At 37.7% G+C, this 26,768-nt stretch overlaps 1 protein-coding gene across 2 annotated transcripts; it reads left to right on the forward strand.

Annotated features, from left to right (window-relative positions):
- The first annotated feature begins 666 nt into the window (after positions 1-666).
- On the forward strand, positions 667-24,364 carry clptm1 (cleft lip and palate associated transmembrane protein 1). Of its 2 annotated transcripts, none has more exons than XM_002932640.5 (14): positions 667-788; positions 2,456-2,574; positions 3,140-3,263; positions 3,393-3,551; positions 12,424-12,541; positions 12,674-12,759; positions 12,886-13,006; positions 13,939-14,183; positions 14,377-14,470; positions 14,603-14,793; positions 15,805-15,900; positions 16,839-16,974; positions 19,653-19,820; positions 22,654-24,364. In XM_002932640.5, exons 1-14 carry the CDS (start codon positions 702-704, stop codon positions 22,839-22,841), a joined length of 1,932 nt encoding a protein of 643 aa, XP_002932686.3. In that variant the 5' UTR covers positions 667-701; the 3' UTR covers positions 22,842-24,364. The 2 variants fall into 2 exon arrangements, with proteins under 2 accessions (XP_002932686.3, XP_004917023.1); XM_004916966.4 differs by lacking the exon at positions 667-788 and adding an exon at positions 842-1,033 and having other exon boundaries at positions 22,654-23,168.
- Positions 24,365-26,768: the final 2,404 nt, after the last annotated feature.

Raw genomic sequence — 26,768 nt, forward strand, 5'->3', positions numbered from 1 at the left:
TGTAACCCTCCATTTATCATATTGGGTGATGATAGGTCACATTCCTATTGGTTGGTAAGAATATCTGGCAGTTTGGAATGTTATGGTATTGTCAGTAAACACAGTAGCAAAAGAATTTGTTTGCAAAACAGTGCTAGCTTGTGAGCTCTTATTTATACACAGGCCTCTGGTATGCAAAAGCCTGGTTACACCTGTTACTTAATGCTCGGAATAAATAACATGCGACTGCTACACAGAATCTGCTGGCTTTTTGTGCTAATGACTCTTGCTACAGTGTAACCGATTAGCAGGGCAATCACATCCCACTTTATTCAGATTGTTCTGTTAGCAGGACTCCACTATGCAAGGAATAAGTTGTGGACTAAAGGCGACCTACGCGGCGATTAATCGTCACGACTTTTAAAAAAAAAATAAAAAAAAAATGGTCGCGGCAACTAATGGAGGCTTTATTTAAAATGTATTGTAACATACAGTGACTATAACCGCTGCTTACAAAAAAGATTAAATAGTTTAACCATCTAGCTTTACCGATGGAATACTCTATGCGCAGCTTTGCTAAAAGCAAAACATCCAATCATAATTAGCGTCCCATGCCCTTAATAAATATGGCGAAACAACCATAAGTGCCTATGCCAATCTGCCCGCTTGTGTTTCGGACGTAGCAAACGCCCATTGGCTGAGAGTGCGGCAGGAAACCCGAGATGTGGGCGGTACAGTTTCTCGCGATACCGTGCGTGCACAGTGACAGAGCACAGAGTAAGATGGCGGTGCCGGGGGCAGAGACTCAGGTGAGTGAAATTCGGGAGATTGTTCTTTAACAGTGGGACGGCGTATTTCCGAAAGCTGCTATTGCAGCATTGGTTTATTGAAGGACGAGCCGATACATTGCGTGCAGACTGTGCAGGAAGAGATAATGGAATAGAAGGGATTTAGTGCAGCAAGTTGATATACAAGAGGCTGAGTGTTGGGGATTTTGCACTGGGGTCGTTGCATTCACCTAAGAGGAATGGGATGAAGCTGGGCAGGAGATAAAGTGAGGAGTTTGCTAGTATCAATTGGTAAAAACTACATTTCTTTATTGTATACGCTGGATTTGAATCTAGACGTTTGTATGACTGTGGCTGCCTCTGCGTCATCATCTTTTAACCGGCACAGTTTTTCATTTGCCCCTGTGAGTTTCTCTTGCCCCCATTCTGCCCGGAGTGGCTTTTGTGTGGGTCCCGTGGTTCCCTTGCTGGGAGGGGAGGGGATTGAACATGTGACCTTTTTTTTTCTCAGTTAATAGTTAGGGTGGCAAATGCAGTAGTTTGCTAGGGTACTGCTGAGATACACTTAATTGCGCATAAGCAATTTGTAACTAAGAACTACACGATCTACCTATAAGGCTGTCTGTTCATGTGTAGCTGTTGCACAACTGGGTGCCACTTCCTGTCTCCTATTCAGCCACTAATGTCTAGCCCAGAAACATCTTGCTTCAATGTATTCGTGAAGGGGACATTGATTCTCTATAATGCCTTGCTAATCCACAAGATTAGCAGATTATTATCATGCTGTCCCATTCACAGACCCTAGTAGCCAGCAATTGGTTTATGTGGTTTGAATGGATGTATACCCTTTTAATCAGTAGGGTCACACATTAGATTTTATGTTGATAAAATACCTTTTAATATAAATAAAATAAATATGCTTGACATTTCTTTAGTGCAACTATTATGCATCCAATACAGAGTACAAAAAGGCCTCTTTATGGGCATCTCTATACTAGAGCGTTAAAAGGGGGAGAACATATTTAATGTTCTAACAAAAAGTATATGAAATTGGAACTAAGCCAAACTTAAATGTTCCTTAACATAAGCACACATTTTGATACCAAAATATTGTATTCCAGTTATTCAGGTTCTGGCTTGTTTCTGTAGAGGCAATATAAAAATGTATAGAGGAATAACAATGGTTTCAATACCCAGGGCTGATTCAACAGATTTCTGACTGCAGCTGTGTGTTGTGTAGAAGATCATGTATAAAGTGTCCTGGGGAAAATTCACTGAAGTGTAGTTAGCATGGAATTGGAGTTTAAGTTGGGTCTTCATCAAAAAAACATTCACAAACTTAAGATGAGGGTGGATAGGTTACTGTGCACTCTTGCAAATCGGCACTGTTTCACCAAAGAGGCTGGTGGTGTTTTTTTTTTTTTTAAAATTGGGTGGCCTGTGCTTTGTTGGGTTGAATTTGATGGGCAAGTTTTTTTTATATCACCTGGGATTCATTTGAAGTGCATGCCATTATTACATTTCATTATGGTGGGTAACTGGGGGTCATTTTTATTACAAGCAGAAAGGAAACTCATATTCTTTTATGCCATATACATTTTTGTTTTTTAGTTCTCCCTTTTATTCCGTTTTCAAAATGTTTGCTTTTCTGTATTCCATTATTTCTAAGTGCTGGTACCTTTTTTCAGACCAGTGTTAATGGCACAGTTGGAAATGAAGCAGCTGTTCCCCCTGAGCAACAGAATCAACAGCAGCAGCAGCCACCTCCACCAAACGCATGGCAAGTTATTAAAGGAGTCCTGTTTAGGTGAGTGTCATTTTCTACCAATGGTAAATATCAAGGTTTCGCCTTTATTCCTTAAACTGCTCCACTCATAGTGAGAAACTTGGTTGACCGATGATTCACTGGTTGTCTTCCATGTCTTTGTGTATAGTACAGAACTATTGGGTGTGTCAAAATAACAAGCAAACATATTTTTGCACCATCCAGCAGTGTCAGACCCCTTATTTGAGGTAGTCTTTCTTTTGTTTTGTTTTTTAAAGGAAATTAAAAAAGACATCATCTTTGAGACAACTACTTTAAAGACAATATCTAAAGTTATACCATTAAAATAATATATCAAAAGGTAACTATTGTGATGTTGTTGCGGACTCTATTTGTAGTTTGTCAGCATTACAGGAAGCGGCACGTTTGGTCAGTTTCTGTTAAAGGGTCTGTTGAATGTGTAGGCCATCAGCCAACTTAGAACGAACCTCTTTGGGCAGCATGGCCTAGCAATCAAGAAGGTGTGGTCTGATAGTATTTAAACTCTTAAAGCTTTACTCATAAACTATTGCTTGTTTATTAATGTTTGTTAATGGCACTCTTTCAGGATTTTTATAATATGGGCCATCAGCAGTTGGTTTCGCAGAGGCTCAGCCCCACAGGACCAAGCAACACCCACTGGAGCACCGCGTCCACCCAGCCGTAATCTTTTTCCAAAGGACACCTTAATGGTATAACATAGCTTCAGTTTACTGTTTGGAATATAACAGCTGTTCACTCATTTCTAGTTTGCTTGGGAAGATAAGGGGCAAGTTGTGGGCCTTTGTTACCGGAAATGCTTTTGTCTTTTTCTCCTGCAGGATCTTCGTGTTTATCTGTCCGAAAAAGAATCCTTCACCGAGTTTAACTCATCCAGTTTAGTTTTCTGGGAACAGCGAGACTTGGTTTATGGAGACTGGAGCAGTGGGGCTAATGGAGACGGTTGCTATGAGCAATACTCTGATATTCAAGTACCAGAGGTGAGAACAGACTTATAGGGCAAACTATGAATGTTTTATCTTTTATCCTTGGGCCAAACTGTCAGATCATTTGATATCACCAACACTGCATACCGGGGAAAGATACATGTATATGGTCATACCAAATAAAACTAAAGTGATTAGCATCAAGTTAAGGCATTTGAACTGAACATGAATTTTTAACTGATTTATATTGTTATCGGTGTATGCTCTGAAGTCTCTGAAATCTCATAAAAGTCCCCTAAATTACAGATTGATAGGTTCATTTTGTGCAAACTCTTGTAATAGCTCCTCATCTGTACTCTTACCTATATGATTACGGAAACATGTACATGAGGCTTATGAAACATAAGCAGGTGTATGTTTCTATATGTCACTGTATTTTTGGAAGCGCAGGCACTCACTGAGCAAATCTTCAGGCACAATTCTTGGTTAAAAAGTAGCTTTATTTTCCAGTTCCTAGGCCACATCCAAAACACAACATCCCTACCTAAAATACTCAATCCCAAGGTTTGCCTATTTCGCATTGTGGATGACATTAATCCCAAATCAGCATTGCACATCCTCTATAGAACATTACTTTTTTATGCCAGAAAAAGTATCTTCTTTCCATGGATGGCACACTCTCCCCCGACAATTGCCAGCTGGCTCAATTTAATTAAAGCCCTTCTGCCACTGATACAACTCACCTACATAGCAAGGGGATGCCCTCAAAATTATGACAAGGGATGGGGAACATGGGTTGAAACCATGGAATAACGCCACACGATCCTCCCTGGGAATTTGAACCTACACTGGTAATCCTCCCCTTCTTTAACAGGAATCTAAACATTATCTTGAGTAGGATATTATTGATTATCTAAACCAATGCACCGTATATATCCTGGCATGAAAAGAACACACTTGTCACATTTGTCATGTTACAAATGAATAAATAAACACCTTTGGGGAAAAAAAAGTAGCTTTATTAGAGTGCCGCCTTACACGTTTCTTGTTCACAAACACTTAATAATTGGCCTATGAGTAAGTGTTTGTAAACACAACGCGTAAGATGGTACTCTATTAAAGGTACTTTTTAACCAAGAATTCTGCCTGAAGATTTGCTCAGTGAGTGCCTGCGGTGATATCCTTTCCCCAGGCTGAAGGCTCAGGGTGGTTCACTTAAGCCGCCTCCTCACTGTGGTGAGTTGTTGGACATATTTTATCTTGCATATGTTTCTATATATATCTAAGTGCTGTAATCAGGCTTTCTATGATAGCAAGCATGTAAAACGTGCTGTCTTTTTTTTTTTTTTTAAACCAGTTTCATAGACATAGAATGTTTAACCTTTTTAGTGCCACAGGACGTAGAATCTACGTCCTGTGTATCAAAGGACCAAAGTGCCACAGAACGTAGATTCTACGTCCTGCTGCACTTCCGGTTTTGGGAGCGGAGGAATGGCTTTTCAAGCCATTCCTTCGCTCCCCACTCGTTCCCCAGCCTCCAGACAATAGTCAGAGGTGGGGAACGAGTGGCCCCTGGGTAGCGATTGCCCAGGGGCCCCATGGGACTCACCTGCCATCCATGTGGCTTTGCCGGCAGCTCCTCTCCCTTCTGCAGCTTCCCCCTCTGGCCCCCCTGCTTCCTGACACGCCCCCTCACATGAGCTGATGCTGTTGCTGGGCCAGATCGTGTTTCTCCTGCAGATCCTCACCTAGACCCCAAGTAAGTGGCAAATACACACACAAACACACAATCACACATTTATTACACTAATACACACTTATACTCACACTTATACACACACACATGCATTTTTGGGAGGTTTTCAAACATTTATCACTTACAGCACTTAGAGAAAACTCACACTTGGTTGCACACTCGCACACATGCACACAAAACACATTTTACACACATGTACACACACACTTACACACTTATGTAATTTTGTAATTATTTTTTTTTTTCTAATCGCATCGTTTTTATTCTTGCCTGAAAAAAATGTTTTATTGCCATTGCGGATAGTGTATTCGCTAACCGCACTGCGCAATACCTTTTGTGTATTATTTTGGTGTTTCTACTACATTTTCTGTGATTTTGGTGGATTTTTGGGTATTTTACTGCATGTTTAGCCATTTTATAGCATTTTCAGTTATGCATAGTTGTTGTTCGCTTGACTTTGTCTGTAAAACTTATTTGCTCTAGCCAAAATACTCAAACTGTTATTCTGCCCGCAGATATTATTAGGCAAAAAAAAAAAAATGATTTTAGTGATTTTTTTTTATCTTTATCCATTTTAGTGCTTTTTACATTGTTCTTTGTTACTTGTCTTTGCACATGGACATTTTGTCTGCTGTATTTCAATTTGGCATCCTCTGTACCCCACATAGTTTGGTAAATCTATTCATATTGGGCATCAAACTGTTCAGTAGACTAGTGGCGTTCATACTTAGAGTGTTTTATGTTGGTACGTTACTAAATGTGGGGTACATAATGGGGCAACATGCAAGCTTTGTGACGATTTTCAGAAATGTCACAAAAACCGTTCTGTTTAGCATAGCTTTGTAATTTGGTAGTTTGCAGTAGAAAGTTTTATTTACCCATTTTTGTTTTGTCAGAATGTGTACTTTCGGAAAATATATGGTTTTCTAGGGTCTCCTTACTGTCAGGTGGTCGTATGGCACATAATACACATACCGGGTGCAAAAACTGCATGAGCCGAAGCATCTTATGTGAAAATTCATATGCACTATTTTTACTTGGGTGCCCCTGTACCCCACATAGTTTGGTAAATCTATGCATATAGGGCATCAAACTGTTCAGTAGACCCCTGGCGTTCATATTTAGAATGTTTTATGTTGATACGGTACAAAATGTGGGGGTAAATAATGGGGTAAAATGCAAGCTTTGTGACAATTTTCAGAAATGTCATAAAAACCGTTCTGTTTAGCATAGCTTTGTAGTTTGGTAGTTTGTAGTAGAAAGATGTATTTACCCATTTTTGTTTTGTCAGAATGTGTACTTTCGGAAAATATATGGTTTTCTAGGGTCTCCTTACTGTCAGGTGGTCGTATGGCACATAATACACATACCGGGTGCAAAAACTGCATGAGCCGAAGCATCTTATGTGAAAATTCATATGCACTATTTTTACTTGGGTGCCCCTGTACCCCACATAGTTTGGTAAATCTATGCATATAGGGCATCAAACTGTTCAGTAGACCCCTGGCGTTCATATTTAGAATGTTTTATGTTGATACGGTACAAAATGTGGGGGTAAATAATGGGGTAAAATGCAAGCTTTGTGACAATTTTCAGAAATGTCATAAAAACCGTTCTGTTTAGCATAGCTTTGTAGTTTGGTAGTTTGTAGTAGAAAGATGTATTTACCCATTTTTGTTTTGTCAGAATGTGTACTTTCGGAAAATATATGGTTTTCTAGGGTCTCCTTACTGTTAGGTGGTCGTATGGCACATAATACACATACCGGGTGCAAAAACTGCATGAGCCGAAGCATCTTATGTGAAAATTCATATGCACTATTTTTACTTGGGTGCCCCTGTACCCCACATAGTTTGGTAAATCTATGCATATAGGGCATCAAACTGTTCAGTAGACCCCTGGCGTTCATATTTAGAATGTTTTATGTTGATACGGTACAAAATGTGGGGGTAAATAATGGGGTAAAATGCAAGCTTTGTGACAATTTTCAGAAATGTCATAAAAACCGTTCTGTTTAGCATAGCTTTGTAGTTTGGTAGTTTGTAGTAGAAAGATGTATTTACCCATTTTTGTTTTGTCAGAATGTATACTTTCGGAAAATATATGGTTTTCTAGGGTCTCCTTACTGTTAGGTGGTCGTATGGCACATAATACACATACCGGGTGCAAAAACTGCATGAGCCGAAGCATCTTATGTGAAAATTCATATGCACTATTTTTACTTGGGTGCCCCTGTACCCCACATAGTTTGGTAAATCTATGCATATAGGGCATCAAACTGTTCAGTAGACCCCTGGCGTTCATATTTAGAATGTTTTATGTTGATACGGTACAAAATGTGGGGGTAAATAATGGGGTAAAATGCAAGCTTTGTGACAATTTTCAGAAATGTCATAAAAACCGTTCTGTTTAGCATAGCTTTGTAGTTTGGTAGTTTGTAGTAGAAAGATGTATTTACCCATTTTTGTTTTGTCAGAATGTGTACTTTCGGAAAATATATGGTTTTCTAGGGTCTCCTTACTGTTAGGTGGTCGTATGGCACATAATACACATACCGGGTGCAAAAACTGCATGAGCCGAAGCATCTTATGTGAAAATTCATATGCACTATTTTTACTTGGGTGCCCCTGTACCCCACATAGTTTGGTAAATCTATGCATATAGGGCATCAAACTGTTCAGTAGACCCCTGGTGTTCATATTTAGAATGTTTCATGTTGATACGGTACAAAATGTGGGGGTACATAATGGGGTAAAATGCAAGCTTTGTGACAATTTTCAGAAATGTCAAAAAAATCGTTCTGTTTAGCATAGCTTTGTAGTTTGGTAGTTTGCAGTAGAAAGATGTATTTACCCATTTTTGTTTTGTCAGATTGTGTACTTTTGGAAAATGTATAGTTTTCTAGGGTCTCCTTACTGTTAGGGGGCCTTATGCCGCATAATGCACATGCCGGTAGCTTATATTGCAGTGTATACACTTTGTATGCACTGACGTCCTTATGGGGTCTCTAAATGCCAGATACAGTGCTGATCCTATGCACAATGGGCATCAAACTGTTCAGCGGACCCTTGGCTTTCATATTTCGGGTGTGTTTTCTTGGTACCTAATGTTATGTGGGAGATAAGGTGCTTGAAAGTGGAAGATTTGATGTGTTTTTCAGGTATTTCACCAAAACTAGCAATTTTGGGAAAGCACTGCGACTCTGTAGTTTGGAGTAGAAAGACATGGGTACCAATTTTGAATTCGGCCGAATGTGTACTTTCCAAAAATATATGGTTTTGGGGGGTCAATGTATTTTTTTGTGTTTTTACCCCACAGAAAATGCAGTAAACGTGTTGAATTTTCAGTAGCTAAAGAGACCTCTGGGGCAATCTCTATGCACTGATGTCCTTATGGGGTCTCTAAATGCCAGATACAGTACTGATCCTATGCACAATGGGCATCAAACTGTTCAGCGGATCCTTGGCTTTCATATTTAGGGTGTGTTTTCTTGGTACCTAATGTTATGTGGGAGATATGGTGCTTGAAAGTGGAAGATTTGATGTGATTTTCAGGTATTTCACCAAAACTAGCAATTTTGGGAAAGCACTGCGACTCTGTAGTTTGGAGTAGAAAGACATGGGTACCAATTTTGAATTCGCCCGAATGTGTACTTTCCAAAAATATATGGTTTTGGGGGTCAATGTATTTTTTTATGTTTTTACCCCACAGAAAATGCAGTAAACGTGTTGAATTTTCAGTAGCTAAAGAGACCTCTGGGGCAATCTCTATGCACTGACGTCCTTATGGGGTCTCTAAATGCCAGATACAGTGCTGATCCTATGCACAATGGGCATCAAACTGTTCAGCGGATCCTTGGCTTTCATATTTAGGGTGTGTTTTCTTGGTACCTAATGTTATGTGGGAGATATGGTGCTTGAAAGTGGAAGATTTGATGTGATTTTCAGGTATTTCACCAAAACTAGCAATTTTGGGAAAGCACTGCGACTCTGTAGTTTGGAGTAGAAAGACATGGGTACCAATTTTGAATTCGCCCGAATGTGTACTTTCCAAAAATATATGGTTTTGGGGGGTCAATGTATTTTTTTGGGTTTTTACCCCACAGAAAATGCAGTAAACGGATTGAATTTTCAGTAGCTAAAGAGATCTCCTGGGCAATTTGTATGCACTAACTTCCTTATGGGGTCTCTAAATGCCAGATACATTGGTGTTCCTATGCACAATGGGCATCAAACTGTTCAGCGGACCCTTGGCTTTCATATTTAGGGTGTGTTCTTTTGGTACCTAATGTTATGTGGGAGATAAGGTGCTTGAAAGTGGAAGATTTGATGTGATTTTTAGGTATTTCATCAAAACTGGCAATTTTGGGAAAGAATTGCGACTCAGTAGTTTGGAGTAGAAAGACATGGGTACCAATTTTGAATTCGCCCGAATGTGTACTTTCCAAAAATATATGGTTTTGGGGGGTCAATGTATTTTTTTGTGTTTTTACCCCACAGAAAATGCAGTAAACGTGTTGAATTTTCAGTAGCTAAAGAGACCTCTGGGGCAATCTCTATGCACTGACGTCCTTATGGGGTCTCTAAATGCCAGATACAGTGCTGATCCTATGCACAATGGGCATCAAACTGTTCAGCGGACCCTAGGCTTTCATATTTCGGGTGTGTTTTCTTGGTACCTAATGTTATGTGGGAGATAAGGTGCTTGAAAGTGGAAGATTTGATGTGTTTTTCAGGTATTTCACCAAAACTAGCAATTTTGGGAAAGCACTGCGACTCTGTAGTTTGGAGTAGAAAGACATGGGTACCAATTTTGAATTCGGCCGAATGTGTACTTTCCAAAAATATATGGTTTTGGGGGGTCAATGTATTTTTTTGTGTTTTTACCCCACAGAAAATGCAGTAAACGTGTTGAATTTTCAGTAGCTAAAGAGACCTCTGGGGCAATCTCTATGCACTGACGTCCTTATGGGGTCTCTAAATGCCAGATACAGTACTGATCCTATGCACAATGGGCATCAAACTGTTCAGCGGATCCTTGGCTTTCATATTTAGGGTGTGTTTTCTTGGTACCTAATGTTATGTGGGAGATATGGTGCTTGAAAGTGGAAGATTTGATGTGATTTTCAGGTATTTCACCAAAACTAGCAATTTTGGGAAAGCACTGCGACTCTGTAGTTTGGAGTAGAAAGACATGGGTACCAATTTTGAATTCGCCCGAATGTGTACTTTCCAAAAATATATGGTTTTGGGGGTCAATGTATTTTTTTATGTTTTTACCCCACAGAAAATGCAGTAAACGTGTTGAATTTTCAGTAGCTAAAGAGACCTCTGGGGCAATCTCTATGCACTGACGTCCTTATGGGGTCTCTAAATGCCAGATACAGTGCTGATCCTATGCACAATGGGCATCAAACTGTTCAGCGGATCCTTGGCTTTCATATTTAGGGTGTGTTTTCTTGGTACCTAATGTTATGTGGGAGATATGGTGCTTGAAAGTGGAAGATTTGATGTGATTTTCAGGTATTTCACCAAAACTAGCAATTTTGGGAAAGCACTGCGACTCTGTAGTTTGAAGTAGAAAGACATGGGTACCAATTTTGAATTCGCCCGAATGTGTACTTTCCAAAAATATATGGTTTTGGGGGGTCAATGTATTTTTTGGTGTTTTTACCCCACAGAAAATGCAGTAAATGTGTTGAATTTTCAGTAGCTAAAGAGATCTCCTGGGCAATTTGTATGTACTAACTTCCTTTTGGGGTCTCTAAATTCCAGATACATCGGGGATCCTATGCACAATGGGCATCAAACTGTTCAGTGGACCCCTGGCTTTCATATTTAGGGTGTGTTTTCTTCGTACCTAATGTTATGTGGGAGATAAGGTGCTTGAAAATGGAAGATTTGAGGTGATTTTTTAGAATTTTCATAATTTTTTATAGAAAATGCTAAATTCAGTAAAGCATTGCCGTTTGGTACTTAGGAGTTGGAAGACATAGTTACCCATTTCGGATTTGTCAGAATGTGTAGTTTTCAAAAATGTATGGTTTCCTGGGGTAAACCTAATGTTCCAGGATTTTTGGCTTTGGAATGTAAAGTATGCCGTATTCTGCTGTAATGCTTTGAAAATTTAGTAATTTACTGCTGGGAGTTTTTGATCTATAGAAGTCAGAAATCTCAATAAAACTATACATATCAGGTATTGGCACGTTCGGGAGACATGAGGCTTTCCAAATCAGTTGAATTTTTGTCCATAAAATAAAATGTGTTTCTGGTAGAAATCCTTATATCATGAAAAATAGCATTTTTTCTTTTTTTTTTTGTATTTCAAGCTCTAAATCTTGTTCCAGAAGTGGAAATACACAAAAACTCAGGTAGATTTGGAAAGCTCAGGTTCTCCTGAAAAAAACAATATATAGTTTGCCTACCTAAACTTAACCCTGCCCCCAGTAAAAGACCCTACATTGAGAGAGCACAGAATGTTCACAAAACGTCTGGCACTGGGGGGAACTGAAATGACGAATTCGGCTGGCACTTAAAGGGTTAAGTAACCACACAGAGCACATTCCACTAGGTGTAGGGATTCTGCACTTCTATAAATAATAAATCCAATTTACTGGACTGTAACAAATACATTTTTTCTTCCATTCTACAAACTCTGCACTAAGGGACCTAAGTATACCACCAGTTTCACCATGTGTCACCATTTAGATTGTAAGCTCTATGGAGCAGGGACCTCAATCCTCTTGTCTTTGTCACTTAGCTATGTGGAATCTTTAATGCAACTGTACTTATTATATATTTGTATTCATTTATTGTAGTTTGTATTTATTGACCTGTTTATGTAATGACCCACTGTTTGTTGTTTTGCTGTACAGTGCTGCATACATAAGCTGTGCTATATAAATAAAAATATGCTTTCATATACATGTGTGTCAAAAGCAGCACAGTTTTTGGCTAATATCAATACTGTTTTATATTTTAAATATATGAAATGGTAGTGCTTGGCAAGTGTAATGAAGGGAATTATAGCTTAATTACATTATATGCAATGGCTCTTGTTTACTGTCTGGGAGCTAGTAGGGCATTTGTTGTTGTTGAATTGAGCTATGTTTTTAAGAGTGTATTTCCTTTTGCTCACAGTCTCATGTAGAAAGCCATTTTCCTGTTGCAGGGTGTCCAGAATAATGGATCCTACTATATTCATGTTTATCTCACCAAGAGTGGCTTCGATCCAGATCCAAGTCAGAAAGCTCTATATAGGAGGCTAGCGACTGTGCACACATCTCGAAGTAAGGAGGTGGTTTCTACCTATCTCTCATCTTCAATTTTTTTTCCCAGCTTAGCTTCCTGTGTTTTGTTTTTTGCACTGTCCATTAGCTTTTCACTATTACTCATTTGCTTTTACTATCTTTTGTTTCCAGTGCTAAATAAATACAAACGTCGACGGTTTTTGAAGACCAAAAATCTTTTGACTGGGGAGACAGAGGCAGATCCAGAGATGATCAAGGTGGGAATTTCAGAGAAAGGCTTTCTTGTTTTTTTTTTTTTGTTATTTTTTTTTGTGGTTGGGTAGTATACACTGTGTGGTAGATGTAGGGACAGGATGTAATAGCTGATTTCTTTTCTTTCTTAGAGAGCTGAGGACTTTGGTCCCATTGAGATTATTTCTCATTGGCACACAAATCTAACAATAAACATAGTTGATGACCACACTCCTTGGGTGCAAGGCAGTGTTCCACCACCCCTGGACCAATGTAAGTTATATGCTGATATGTTGCCTTGTTCTTATATAATTATTTAATTTGTTTTTGCTTTCTTTTAAATTGTTTTCATTAAAGGTGTTGTTCACCTTTCAGTATGATGTAGAGAGTAATAATCTGAGACAATTTGCAGTTGGTCTTCGTTTTTTACTTGTTGTTTTTTAATTATTTACATTTTTGTTCAGAAACTCTTGAGTTTGGTGTTTCAGCAGTTATCTGGTTGCTAGGGTCCAAATTACCTTAGCAAGTGGTTTGAATGATAGACTTAGAGGGCAATTCAAAAATTAATTAAAATAAATGGTTAAATTAAATCAATTAAAAAGTTGCTTAGAATTGGCCATTCTATAATATACTAAAAGTTAACTTAAATGTGAACCACCCCCTTTAAGTCACTTTTTTCCACTTATGTAGTACAGTAGCATTATTGTCTCCAGTTGCATGAAAGGAAGAATCATGGTTCATATATGTGATATTTGTTTTATACTACAGTATTAATTCAGGATAAATGTTTGGTTTCCTGCATAGCTGTGAAAGGTTTTCTGCAAACAGTAGAACCCCAATTTCACATTTTCCAGGGGGCTACTTCAAAACGGCATCAAATCTGGGAAAGAAAAGATCCCACTTGCCTATATGGGGCCATAAAAAAACCGGTGTGAATTCCATGAAAATATTAAATCCTGGTACATGAAACTGGGGATTTGCTGTATTAAAAGCAAGTGTTTCCACCAACATATGTGCTAAAACTGCACAAAGGGCAGTTACCAGTGACAACCAATAAGCATTTTGTTTGTGTCTGCTAAAGGTTAAACGATGGAAGCAAAGACTGTTTGTAATCAGTGCTCCCATGTATTTTTAGAATATTTTATGAATTTGTGTTTTTTTTTTTTATTTTTTAACATGTCACCTTTCTACAAATATTTTCCTAGATGTGAAATTTGATGCTGTCAGTGGTGATTACTACCCCATCCTATATTTTAATGATTATTGGAACCTGCAGAAAGATTACATTCCAGTTAACACAAGTGTGACTACATTGCCTCTGCGGGTAACTTTCTGTCCCCTGTCCTTGTGGCGATGGCAGCTGTATGCAGCTCAGAGCTCCCGTAGCCCCTGGAATTTCCTAGGAGAAGAGTTGTATGAACAATCTGATGAGGAGCAGGACTCTGTTAAGGTAAGAATCTAATGGTTAATATGGGGGATATATTGTTTTGTGTAGCTTTATGGAAAATGTACAAATGTACTTTTGTTCTGCTGGAATCCTATATTCTCAGTAGATTATGAGAGTTAGAAGCAGGTCTGTACTAGACAGATGGTTGGTTCTAAATAAGCCATCATTTTGCAATGTTTCTTTATTTTTCTTTCAGGTGGCCCTTTTGGAAACCAATCCATATCTCCTGGCTTTAACCATCACAGTCTCCATCATACATAGCATTTTTGAGTTTCTCGCCTTCAAGAACGGTACCCTATTTATTTTCTTCTGCACACTATGATGTAGTAGAGTGAAAGAATTAATACAAAGGTTACCAATGTTTTGTTACCTAAAATTCGGAGATGCTCTAACTACCTTCTGTCATTATGCTTTTTTTCTAGATATTCAGTTTTGGAATAGCCGCCAGTCTTTGGAAGGTCTCTCAGTACGCTCTGTTATCTTTGGGGTCTTCCAGTCATTAGTTGTCCTGCTCTATATCCTGGACAATGAAACAAACTTTGTGGTACAGGTCAGCGTTGGCATTGGTCTGCTCATTGATTTCTGGAAGATCACAAAAGTTATGGATGTCAGGGTAAGAAGCCACTATTAAGGCATTATTTTTTCTGCTCCAAGGAAGTATATGCTGAACACTTTGTTCACTTGTGTGTGTTTTTTTTTTTTCCTTCTACTCAGTTCACTGCATTTGAGCCAAACTCATATTAGTGATGCTTACATGCATTATTTGCTTACTATGCTGTTAAACTGTATTTATTGCCATGATGTATCTGTAAAGTACGAAGGTATAGACTTTCTTCTGTAAAAGTGAGCAGAGACTTTAACTTTTATAATTTAAATATAATTTTACTGGGTGGGGATTTAAAGGATTAGATAAGGTTAAATCACTGTGGCATGGCAAAAGTTAGGCATCCCCAGTAATCATCACTTACCTGATATCCTGGGCCAGAACACCTGTTAGCAGAAAACTGCACAAATCTGGCTTACTTCTGATAAAGCACCATGGAGAGAGCTTCTTCGAGCTTCTTCCTGCTTCTTTGCCTCTTTAAGCAAAAAGCTGTCTTTCTCACTCTACTGCGCATGCAGCACCCTAGTGCCAGCAAAGAAGAGGATCGCCCTGTGGTTCTCGCTGCTAAGTACTCTAGACTGGTGCAGTTTTCAGACTCCATTGTAATCAATGGAGTAGTTTTTACTACATTTATTACTTTTTAAAGGGGACCTGTCACCCTAAGAATTAATTTCAGATTCTTTTCTATTGTGTTTGTCAAGCAAAATAAACTTCACTTACACTATAATAATGTAAGTCTTGTTTCCTTCAGTCTTTGAAATACACAATCACAACCAGCAGGCAGGTGCCATTTTGTAAACACTCTTAAGGGAAGCTTTGTATCACCCCAAAATCTTGTGTATGTGCCAAAATGAGAGCACCTAATGCCCATGCACGGGCTACACAATGAGGTGGTGAGGAGGGTGGAGGAAAGTTAGTGCTAAATGAAAAGTAAAAGTAATTGTCTTTATGGATGACAGGTCCCCTTTAAATGCAACAAAAAAAATGCTTTTTAAACTAATATTTTTTATATGTATATAGTTGGACAGAGAGAACAAAGTGGCTGGCATCTTCCCTAGAGTGACAGTGAAAGATAAATCTACTTATGTTGAGTCATCTACAAAGGTCTATGATGATGTAAGTATTACATGTTTATATTAAAGAATTTCACATACCAGTGCTCTGCATTAACAAGTTAATTAAGCAATTAAGCAGGTCAGCATAGTCATCTTTAATAATGACATTGGATCAATTCCTTTAAAGAACAGTAAACGGTTAATTTTATTTTTCACATGATTTAAGTATCTCTAAATGCCTCTTAATGCTTCTTTGCATTAAATCATAATGTAAACTTGGCGCTGGTTCTGGTAAGAGAGGGTAACTGCATGTAAACTGCTACCTGTTTGTCCTGAATGCTGGGGCATTTAAGACATGACTATATACCATACTGCTTTTCAAAATACATGTTATCTTTCCTAAGACTGAGGAATCTGAAGTTGAAATAGGAACCTTTTCTGCTAGCATCTTTAAGTATACCTAAAAATATTTGAATTGTTGATATGCTGGCAAGACCTATTGTGTAGAAACCATCAAATCTGTATTAGTAGGATGTTTAATTGAAATGTATCTTTTGCTAAGCATTCTTGAGCTACTTGTACTGCAAGGACAGGAACAAATGAAAGTACTAACTAATCTTTAAACACTTATCCTTTATGTCCTCATACATGTGGCTTGGAGCAAGCTCTCTTCGGGTGATATACATAGCTCATTTCAACTATGTAAAGATAAAAAAACTATACGGCCCAACTGAATGTCTGCGTAAGGATTAGCAGTAGCATTGAGCAGGTCTCCTGCAATTCTATTGAATGGCAGAAAATCTCTTAAATCTGAAAATGTAACCTGATAATGCCTTTACTCAGCATAGGGCACTGAGGAATGTGTAAGTGAGGAGAGTTGCAGGCAACCATTAGATGTTTTTCACTGCTTTTATTTAATTTCATTGTAATGTGCAAATTTGTATCTGTTTTGCTTTGTTTGAAAGTCCGTTAAATGGCTTTTTTTCTCCCCTTTTGCAGATGGCCTTTAGGTACTTGTCATGGATCCTGTACCCATTACTGGCGTGCTATGCGGTGTACAGCCTATTGTATATGGAACATAAGGGCTGGTATTCCTGGGTACTCAGTATGTTGTATGGATTTCTGCTCACATTTGGTAAGTTTGAAACTCCTTGTGGGGCTTATTGCTACTTATTACTTCAGTAACACCAGTAATTTAGTACAGTTTGATTTTTTGGCGCCCTGAGGTAGCACACACGTAGAATCTGTATGTCGCTTCTTTTTCAAATATATATATATATATATATATATATATATATATATATCTATTAAACAAACAGGGTACCGCACACACAGGGACTTTATGAAAAAACAAAAAAGGTTTATTGAAAAAGATCCAACGTTTCGAGCACCAACTGTGCTCTTCCTCAGGTTTGTCCCTGAGGAAGAGCACAGTTGGTGCTCGAAACGTTGGATCTTTTTCAATAAACCTTTTTTGTTTTTTCATAAAGTCCCTGTGTGTGCAGTACCCTGTTTGTTTATTGAATTTTTTGACCAGCACCTAGGGCATTTGATTGCCTGAAGGGTGTGCTCCTTTTGTTTCTGTATATATCTATTATATATAATAACATTAATGTCAGCTGCATTAGAACTGGAAATGAACCCATCCTTGATATTTGTAGAATTGATCTGTTTTTGTTTCTTCTGCTCATTTCTCCCAGTACATTGCACACATACTGTGTATTTGTGATTTCTGCATTCTTTCAAGTATTTAAGTCCAAAAATGATGTTATTAGGTGTCAGTGAGGGTTCATGCACTCGACTCCTATGCATTGTTTTCACTACTGTCAAGTAGCGACTGAAGCATCTTAAACTGATTACTATTTCTAGCTTGTTTAGAGTCCTTAGGACATTTAATCACTTGGCACTTGGAAACACAGTTCTGAGTGTGATTAAGGAAGGAACTGAATATTTTCCAGCCTTGGGGGTTTTATTCATTTTAACTTCTACTTTTGTCAGTACTTGGCACGGAGACCAAGGATGTAAAAGCAGAATGAGAACTAGAGAGTAATTGGTAATATTCTTGGCTACAGCTCCCCCTTTCAGTCTCAAAGGAACAATGAATTTAATTAAAATATGCATGATGCTCCTGGACAAGATTAGCACACTAGGTCACCTGACTGCAGTGCCCAATGTGTGACTGTATTTGTTGGGAAAAGTGAGAGCAAGCCATCTAGATATAATCTTTGTCTGAGACCAGAGTGGGAAAGTTGTAATGGTAAAAACTAAGTAAAACATGTATTTTCTTCTAATTAAACTTCACTGACCACTCCTATTCTTGAAGTCTTCTTAATACTTTAAGGCTTTGTAACGTCTGCCCCATGTTGTTGCTTCCCTTTATCTCTCAGCTGCTTGAGCACTTAGTATACAACCAAATTTTGTTTCTTAAAATAGATTTGAAGGAATTGCAATATAACCAAAAAAATCTAAGGAATTATCACTTTGATTAAAAATTAAATTGGATATTCTCGGGCTTAGGTTTATGAGATCACTTAAAAAAACTTAAAAAATTGAATCGACAAGTAATTAACAAGGAGACTATTGTGAATGAGTTCTTCTATTTACATTACAGGTTGTTAAAAAAAAAAAAAAATAATATACACACACACAATGTGTTGATGCATTTTTATTGTACCCTGATATTCTTTTCACCCATTTGTGTTCAGTATGCAGCTTAATTTGACTTTTATAGGGCTGTGTATTGCACATGGCACATATTCATCTTTTTGGCCTTTCTTTGACTTCTCACAAAAGTCCTTCTAGTTTGCACAGAGTTTTTGGTACATAACTTTCCAAATGGATAGTTTCATATAGCTTCTTCTTTATGAGAACTGAACCAGTGCTTGCCATTGGTACAATCAGACACAATGCCTTTTTTCTTAATGTATGCATTAGTTATACTTTAAGTTCTATGGGGTGCCCTTTACCCCTTTAGTTGATTTACAACATGACTGAGAATCCCTTTACTGTAGCATAACACTGCAATGTACTCTCTGCCAGAAATGTGTGTTATTTGTTAGTGGCAGTCAACAAGTTAATAATTCACTGTCAAAAGCCATTTGTAATGTAACTTTGGCCTCATTAGGTTAGTATTTTCCACCTAAAGTTCCAGAACCTATGTACAGGAAGGGGATCTCTTATCTAGAAAGTTCCGAATTATGGGAAGACCATCTCCCATAGATTCCATTTTAATAAAAATCTGTAAAAATGTAATTTTTTCATTAATAATTTAAAGTACCTTGTACTTGATCCTAACTAAGATACAATTAATCCTTATTGGAGGTAAAACAATCCTATTGGGTTTAATTAATGTTAAAATGATTTTTAGTAGACTTAAGGTAAGGAGATCCAAACCCTTATCCTAAAACCCCCAGGTCCCCCGAGGCATTGTAGATTACAGATCCCATACCTGTATTGTACAAATAACATAATTATGTTTGTTTTCCCCTCAATCGTTTTTTTTTATACTCTAAAAAGTTAAAACAAATTCCAGTTCCAGAGTTCCAGTGCTTTGAAATATCAGTAAGAACTATTTCTGTAGGATTTGTTAAATGTGCATATAGTTCAGGATTTGCTTCTGTATTCAGCCAGTTCCAGCATTTTTTGCAGGATTTGTATTTGGTTGTAGCCTCACTTTTTAGTCAAATGAGTGTAATAATGCTAGTAGTTCATATGTTAGAGATACTGAAATTCTCAGTAACTTTTATATTAGAAAACCATGCTTGAATTGTATATTTGTGTAACTGCTGACTGATGCCTTTTTACTTTTTGTAGGGTTTATCACCATGACCCCACAGCTGTTCATTAACTACAAGCTGAAGTCTGTGGCGCACCTCCCATGGAGGATGTTGACCTACAAAGCCCTGAATACCTTCATTGATGACCTGTTTGCTTTTGTAATCAAAATGCCCATGATGTATAGGATTGGGTGCCTACGAGATGGTAAGGCTCATTTGATACATTTAAGAAAAAAGTATTGCAAAGCTTGCAAAAGTTCACAAGGAAATGTGGGAAGATTGTCTTCAGAGAGAATGTGCTAGGGAGATTAGTCAAACCTTTCTCTATCTGAATCCCATTAAAGAGATATATATATATATATATATATATATATATATATATACTGTGTGTATATATATATATATATGTGTGTGTGTGTATATATAGATAGATATATAAAGATATATATGTGTATATATAGATATGTGTGTGTGTGTGTATATGTATATATAAGTATTTCTCACAGAAAAGTATTGCAGTAACACATGTTTTGCTATGCACATGTTTATTCCCTTTGTGTGTATTGGAACAGAACAAAAAAGGGAGGAAAAAAAGCAAATTGGACATAATGTTGCACAAAACTCCAAAAATGGGCTGGACAAAATTATTGGCACCCTTAACTTTATATTTGGTTGCACACCCTTTGGAAAAAATAACTGAAATCAGTTGCTTCCTATAACCATCAATAAGCTTCTTACACCTCTCAGTGGGAATTTTGGACCACTCTTCCTTTACAAACTGCTCCAGGTCTCTTATTGGAAGGGCGCCTTTTCCCAACAGCAATTTTAAGATCTCTCCACAGATGTTCAATGGGATTTAGATCTGGACTCATTGCTAGCCACTTCAGAACTCTCCGGCGCTTTGTTGCCATCCATTTCTGGGTGCTTTTTGACGTATGTTTGGGGTCATTGTCCTGCCGGAAGACCCAAGTTCTCAGACGCAAACCCAGCTTTCTGACACTGGGCTCTACAGTGCGATCCAAAATCCTTTGGTAATACTCAGATTTCATGATGCCTTGCACACATTCAAGGCACCCAGTGCCAGAGGCAGCAAAACAACCCCAAAACATCATTGAACTTCCATTTCACTGTAGGTACTGTGTTCTTTTCTTTGTAGGCCTCATTCCGTTTTCAGTAAACAGTAGAATGATGTGCTTTACCAAAAAGCTCTGTCTTGGTCTCATCTGTCCACAAGTCGTTTTCCCAGAAGGATTGTGGCTTACTCAAGTACATTTTGGCAAACTGTAGTCTTGCTTTTTTTATGTCTGTGTCAGCAGTGGGGTCCTCCTGGGTCTCCTGCCATAGCGTTTCATTTCATTTAAATGTCGATGGATAGTTGCGCTGACACTGATACTCCCTGAGCCTGCAGGACAGATTGCATTTCTTTGGAACTTGTTTGGGGCTGCTTATCCACCATCCGGACTATCCTGCGCAACCTTTCATCAATTTTTCTCTTCCGTCCATGCCCAGGAAGATTAGCTACAGTGCCATGGGTTGCAAATTTCTTGATAATGTTGCGGACAAAGGCAAATCTAGATCTCTGGAGATGGACCTTGAAATTGTTGATATTTTTCCACAATTTTGGTTCTCAAGTCCTCAGACAGTTCTCTTCTCCTCTTTCTTTTGTCCATGCTTAGTGTGGCACACACAGACACACAATGCAAAGACTAAGTGAACTTCTCTCCTTTTTATCTGCTTTCAGGTGGGATTTTTATTTTGCCCACACCTGTTACTTGCCCCAGGTGAATTTAAAGGAGCATCACGTTTGAAACAATCTTATTTATCCACAATTTTGAAAGGGTGCCAATAATTTTGTCCAGCCCATTTTTGGAGTTTTGTGTGACATTATGTCCAATTTGCTTTTTTTCCTCCCTTTTTTGTTCTGTTCCAATACACACAAAGGGAATAAACATGTGCATAGCAAAACATGTGTTACTGCAATACTTTTCTGTGAGAAATGCTTGATTTTCTGGAAAAATTACTGGGGTGCCAACAATTTTGGCCATGACTGTATATACTGTGTGTATGTATATGTGTGTTTGTGTGTGTGTGTGTGTGTGTGTGTATATGTATAGATAGAGATAGATAGATAGAGATAGATATATATGTATGTATATATACCTTTTTCAGGTGACCTTCATTGTTTATTTTGTATCAATCTATAGTAACCTTCCTATTCTCACACGTTCCAGCCTGTAGCTAAAATTGCTGTGTGGTTGTCAGGGTAACTGACCCCTGTTAAGCTCTAGTTTTCATAACTTTCTTTGAGGCCCTCTACAATTATTCTATTTTGCCTGGTTGCTAGGGTAATTAATCCATATTACCCAGATAACCGTTGAAATCCCAAACCTGAGGGCTGCAGAATGAAAAATGCAAATTTAAACAAGAAACCATGAAGACCAATTTCAAATTGCATTAAAATTCTGCTACATACTAAATTTTAAGTTGCTTAAGCAAAAATAATAATAATTTCACTATATACCAAACATTTTCCCTGCTTCATCCTGTCTCAGCCCTACAGATAAAGAGTTTATCATACTATTTACCACCTTTTATCAACATGTTGGAAATGTGTTCTGCCTATTCTCTTAATTTAAAAAAAAAATCCATATTTTTCTATTTATTCTATAATAAGGTACTAATAGAACATAGCATTGTTTTTTTTATCCTGAAACCCCTCTATACTCAAAGCAGCAGCCTTTGTTGGTCTTTAAGGCACAGAGCTGCTTCTTACATAGAGTGCTTATTTGTGTTTTTGTGTTACTACTTATTTCGATAATAACGTGATTTAACAGACCCAGGAAGTTAGAAAGTGAAAGTAGTTTCAATCACTTGTTTTATGCAAGCAATAAAAGCCTTAGATATGTCTTAATTAAAACAATAGGCAAAAATATATATGTGGGACAGACCGTACTGCCTGCCTGACTGCTTCTGGAATACTGATATTATTGTTTGGACTTGTTTGGTTTGTTTATCGAACTATTTCTTTTTCTGTACAGATGTGGTGTTCTTTATATATTTGTACCAGCGTTGGATCTACAGGGTGGATCCCACAAGATTAAATGAGTTTGGAACCAGTGGAGAAGCACCAACTTCTCTTCCTGCCCAGGATGGGCCAGCATCTCTTACTCATGGCCAAGAAGTCACTGCCCCACCCAAACCAGAAGAAGATAAAAAGAAGGACTGATTTGTTTCCCAAATAACCACATGAACTGTTCTGCCCTCTTTTGGGGGGTATATTGGCTGCTGTTTTATATATAAAACCCCTCCTGACCACCCTACTCCTTTGTTGAGATGGCGTTGCCCCTTTTTTCGTTAATATGTATATGGAACTGGTGAAGTTTTGTCTCTCTGCCCCCTCTTTCCCTTTGCCTTCTGTCTACTCAGTCTGTCTCTATGGCCTCTTCTTTTCCACTTCATGATTCAGCTGTGCCGTGTCTTCATGCTTTTTCCCCCATACTGCTTTAGTGCAGGATCAAAATGCACAGGTTTAATAAATATGGCCTCTCTTTAACCTTCTGCTGCTGTTTGTGCAGCAGCCTTGATCTTGAGATTTCAAACTTCCTGAACCAAATGCCCCAGGTGCTGTCTCACCACCTCCCACTTGATCAGTGTGCCTGGTTGTGTGTCTAGCCCTCATAGGGTTTTACTTAAAATGTTGTCAACTTCAAAAGTGGACTGTGTCCTCTGTATCAGCAGTTTCATCTCTGTAAACAGCACTGCCTTCTGTCTGTCTCATGTGTCTCAGGTTTTTCTCATCTATGTGTACAATAATTTATAATGTAACTGCAGAATATTCTGATAGGAATAAGTGTTTTAAAACAGTTTGCTAGAAGCCAGAGATAATTCAAGGGGGATATGTTTCAGTTTGTATTGATATGGGTAGGGGGCCATTCAAGCGCCGCTTAACCATATCAATATCCAATTTAAATGACCAGCCATAGCATTAACAAACTATTTCTGTATTTTGTTTGTGGGTTTTAAACTAGCAGGGAAGAAATGCAGACATTTCTGGATCTCTTGTGGGACCACATATAACCCCCCCCCCTCCTGCTCTGGCAATTTGCTTTCTTTGGTACAAAGGAATCGGGGAATAAGAAATTGCAAATAAAGCTGTTTCTTTCCCTTTAAGGTTCTCTGTGTTTATAAAGGGCTAAACAGGTAACATTTGTCCTTGCTTTTCTATGTTAAGAGCTTATCACACTTAATCTTAGATGATTTCTCCTTCCTCCTATTAAGTGGGAGCCATTAGGGAATAAAATGCCTTTCAGTATGTTTAACCCTTCCAGGTCCAGATTTTCACACTCCATTTGCAGTAAATGGCATCTGATTTCTGGCCCTTTTGTGCTTGCTCTTTCAATTTGGAATCTCCCCCCCCCCTCCCTCTTTGAGTAATTCCATTTCTGAAGTATGAAGGGTGAAAAAAAAAAAAAAATTGAGAATTATATCAGCAGTCTATGTTATATAAGCCAAATACAGAGTTGGAAACCCTATTTCTCCGGTGTGCACCAATGTCAAATATATAATTTTATAGAAATAACAGAACCCTGAATTTTCGAAGAACTGCATCAGCACTTTTTTCATTTTCATTTTTTTTTTTTTTACAATGAAATCACAAAAAAAAAAAGCAATTTAAAATAATTTTAAAATTGCACAAAGAGACAATGAAAATCTCAGTTCCACTAGTCTTTCTGTGCAATTTAACATCATCATTTATTAATATAGTGCCAGCAAGTTACACAGTAGTTTAAAATCATTTATAAGAAGAAAAAAAAAAAAAAAAAAAAAGGGTTGTAGAATAAGCAATGTATGATTTATGGACACAAGCAACTGGCATCAATGGGGAAATACAAAACAATAGCTATAACTATTTTAAAGCTGGTACAAATACAATAAAACTACTATGAATTAATGACTGCGCTTAGTAGAAGGGCCACCATCTGGATCCATATGGGTGAGCATTGATGGACAGTTTACAAAGTAAGGACAAAAGCAGATACAATATTCCCTAGTGTGCTGTCCTAGACCCCTTGGGCATTTGTTCCCCAGAGGTCTCGTTTCATCTGTTCTGCCTGTTGACCAAAGGCATCCATAAGATGATGGAATGGCTTTAAAGGAGAAGGAAAGGTAAAAACTAAGTAAGCTTTGTCAGAAAGGTCTATGTAAATACAGCCATAAGCACTCACAGAAATGCTGCACTCTATCAAAAATACAGGATTTCCTTAAGGAATGTGTGATCTGAGCTATAATGGCTAGAGACTGCAGCAGGAAGCTATTTAAAATGGTAGTTGCTGTCTTAAGCAAACAGAAAAAGCCCCATTTTGTCAAGTTGGATGTTGCCCTCCCATTGTCTGGCCACAGCTTGAAATATTCACTCTTTTTTTTCGAGGTCACCAAATGAGTGGATCTTTTGTGTTATTGGATTGATCTGATTAATTCACATTAATGGGATACAGGCTGTCAAGACTGCATCAATGAGCTAATGCGCTCCTGTAGTTAAACATTTCTGATTGAGACCTGGATGATTTTTCAGAGTAAAAATAATAACTTTGCTATGAAAATCAGATTCTCTCTTATTCTAACATAATTTTTATGGAATTTCAACAAAGGGAACATGCCTTCTGTTTAATGATGTAAACAATGTAAAACCAAATCCAAACCTATAAAGTCTGCCTTGCACTGTTGTACAAAATGAGACAAAGATCTGTGTCTACTATTTCCCTTACGGCTTTGGCCTGTCTTGTTTAAATGAACTTAAATTACTTATTTAAGTTATTCCATACTCAGAAAGCTATGCACACCCCATAAAATAGATTGCAGGGGAGCCAACAGGCAAGGTTCTGACTTCTTGTTGGGGATAAATAAAAGAAACCCAAAATTCATCCTGTCATCATATAACGTGTGCGCAACACAGTGGCTTGGCTGAGCAATTAGTATATTTTAATTTTTATCAAAGGAAGCAATTTAAATGAAACAACCACGTGGTTATTCTATAATGAGGATTGACAATGCAGATTAAACTAGCTATTAGGAAATACAAGATGTAGCTAGCCAATATTAACCAATAATTTTACAGGAGTTACAACAGATATTACCAAAAACATTAACAGTTATTTTCTTAACAGCAATTGAAATTCAAAAATAAAAAGGAAGTTGCTAACACAGACCATATATTAAATGTAGAAACCTGAAAGCTAAGGTTCATACTGGGACAATACATTGCATATGGATAATATCAACTGTAATATTTATGATATTTATTGTTTAGTAGGTGCTTGTAGCATTAAATGCTATGGAGTGAAAACATAGTCCCTAAAAAAGGAAAGACAAACACAAGAACAATAAAAAAAATATTAGTAGTCAGACCTTATTGAAAATTTCAATTGTGAATCCCAATTTTTTTTTTTTAAATATTGGAAAGCTGGAAGCGTTCATATTGGAAAATGTAGTTTGTTATAACATAATTATAGGGAACCTCTGATTAGATTTGAACAGAGTCCAGAATGTGCCTATTACAGAGGCGACTGACCTTTACCAATCTTACTGAAAGATTGTACTAATCATGCGGGAGAGTGGATGCAGAGAGTAATGGAGACCTAAACTCTGGTACAGATATTTGATCCCTTAAGGAGCTGTCAGTCTGTTGGTACAAGTAATGATGTATGTTTGTAGATACAGACCTGCCACTGCCATTTATGATACTATCCCGCTATAATACAGGCGCAGACACAGTAAATGACAATTTAGAGATTGTGTGATAGTTCAAATTTCCCACTTTATTATAGAAGATAGTATGTGTGAAGCATGGAAGGCTAGTCGGAGCGAGCAGCCCAGTTCAGTTGCCGTTTAAGGTAATATAATATGTAATGTAAAGGCATATAATAAATCGGTATGCACCCATACATGCAATAGGTTACCACAGACAGACTGGAACAGATCATATATCAGTATGACCATTTTAAAAGGTTACTTTTTAATCAATATAAAAAAAAGTAAAGTTTTATTTATTGTTTTACCTAGTGCCATATGCAGTTGACCTCCTATATTTCTGCATACTAGCAAATATTTCTGAACTATGTATGGTCCTTAACGATATGTATAGTCTCACCCAGGT

Source organism: Xenopus tropicalis, chromosome 8 (genome assembly GCF_000004195.4).
Source record: "Xenopus tropicalis strain Nigerian chromosome 8, UCB_Xtro_10.0, whole genome shotgun sequence".
Lineage (NCBI taxonomy): Eukaryota > Metazoa > Chordata > Amphibia > Anura > Pipidae > Xenopus > Xenopus tropicalis.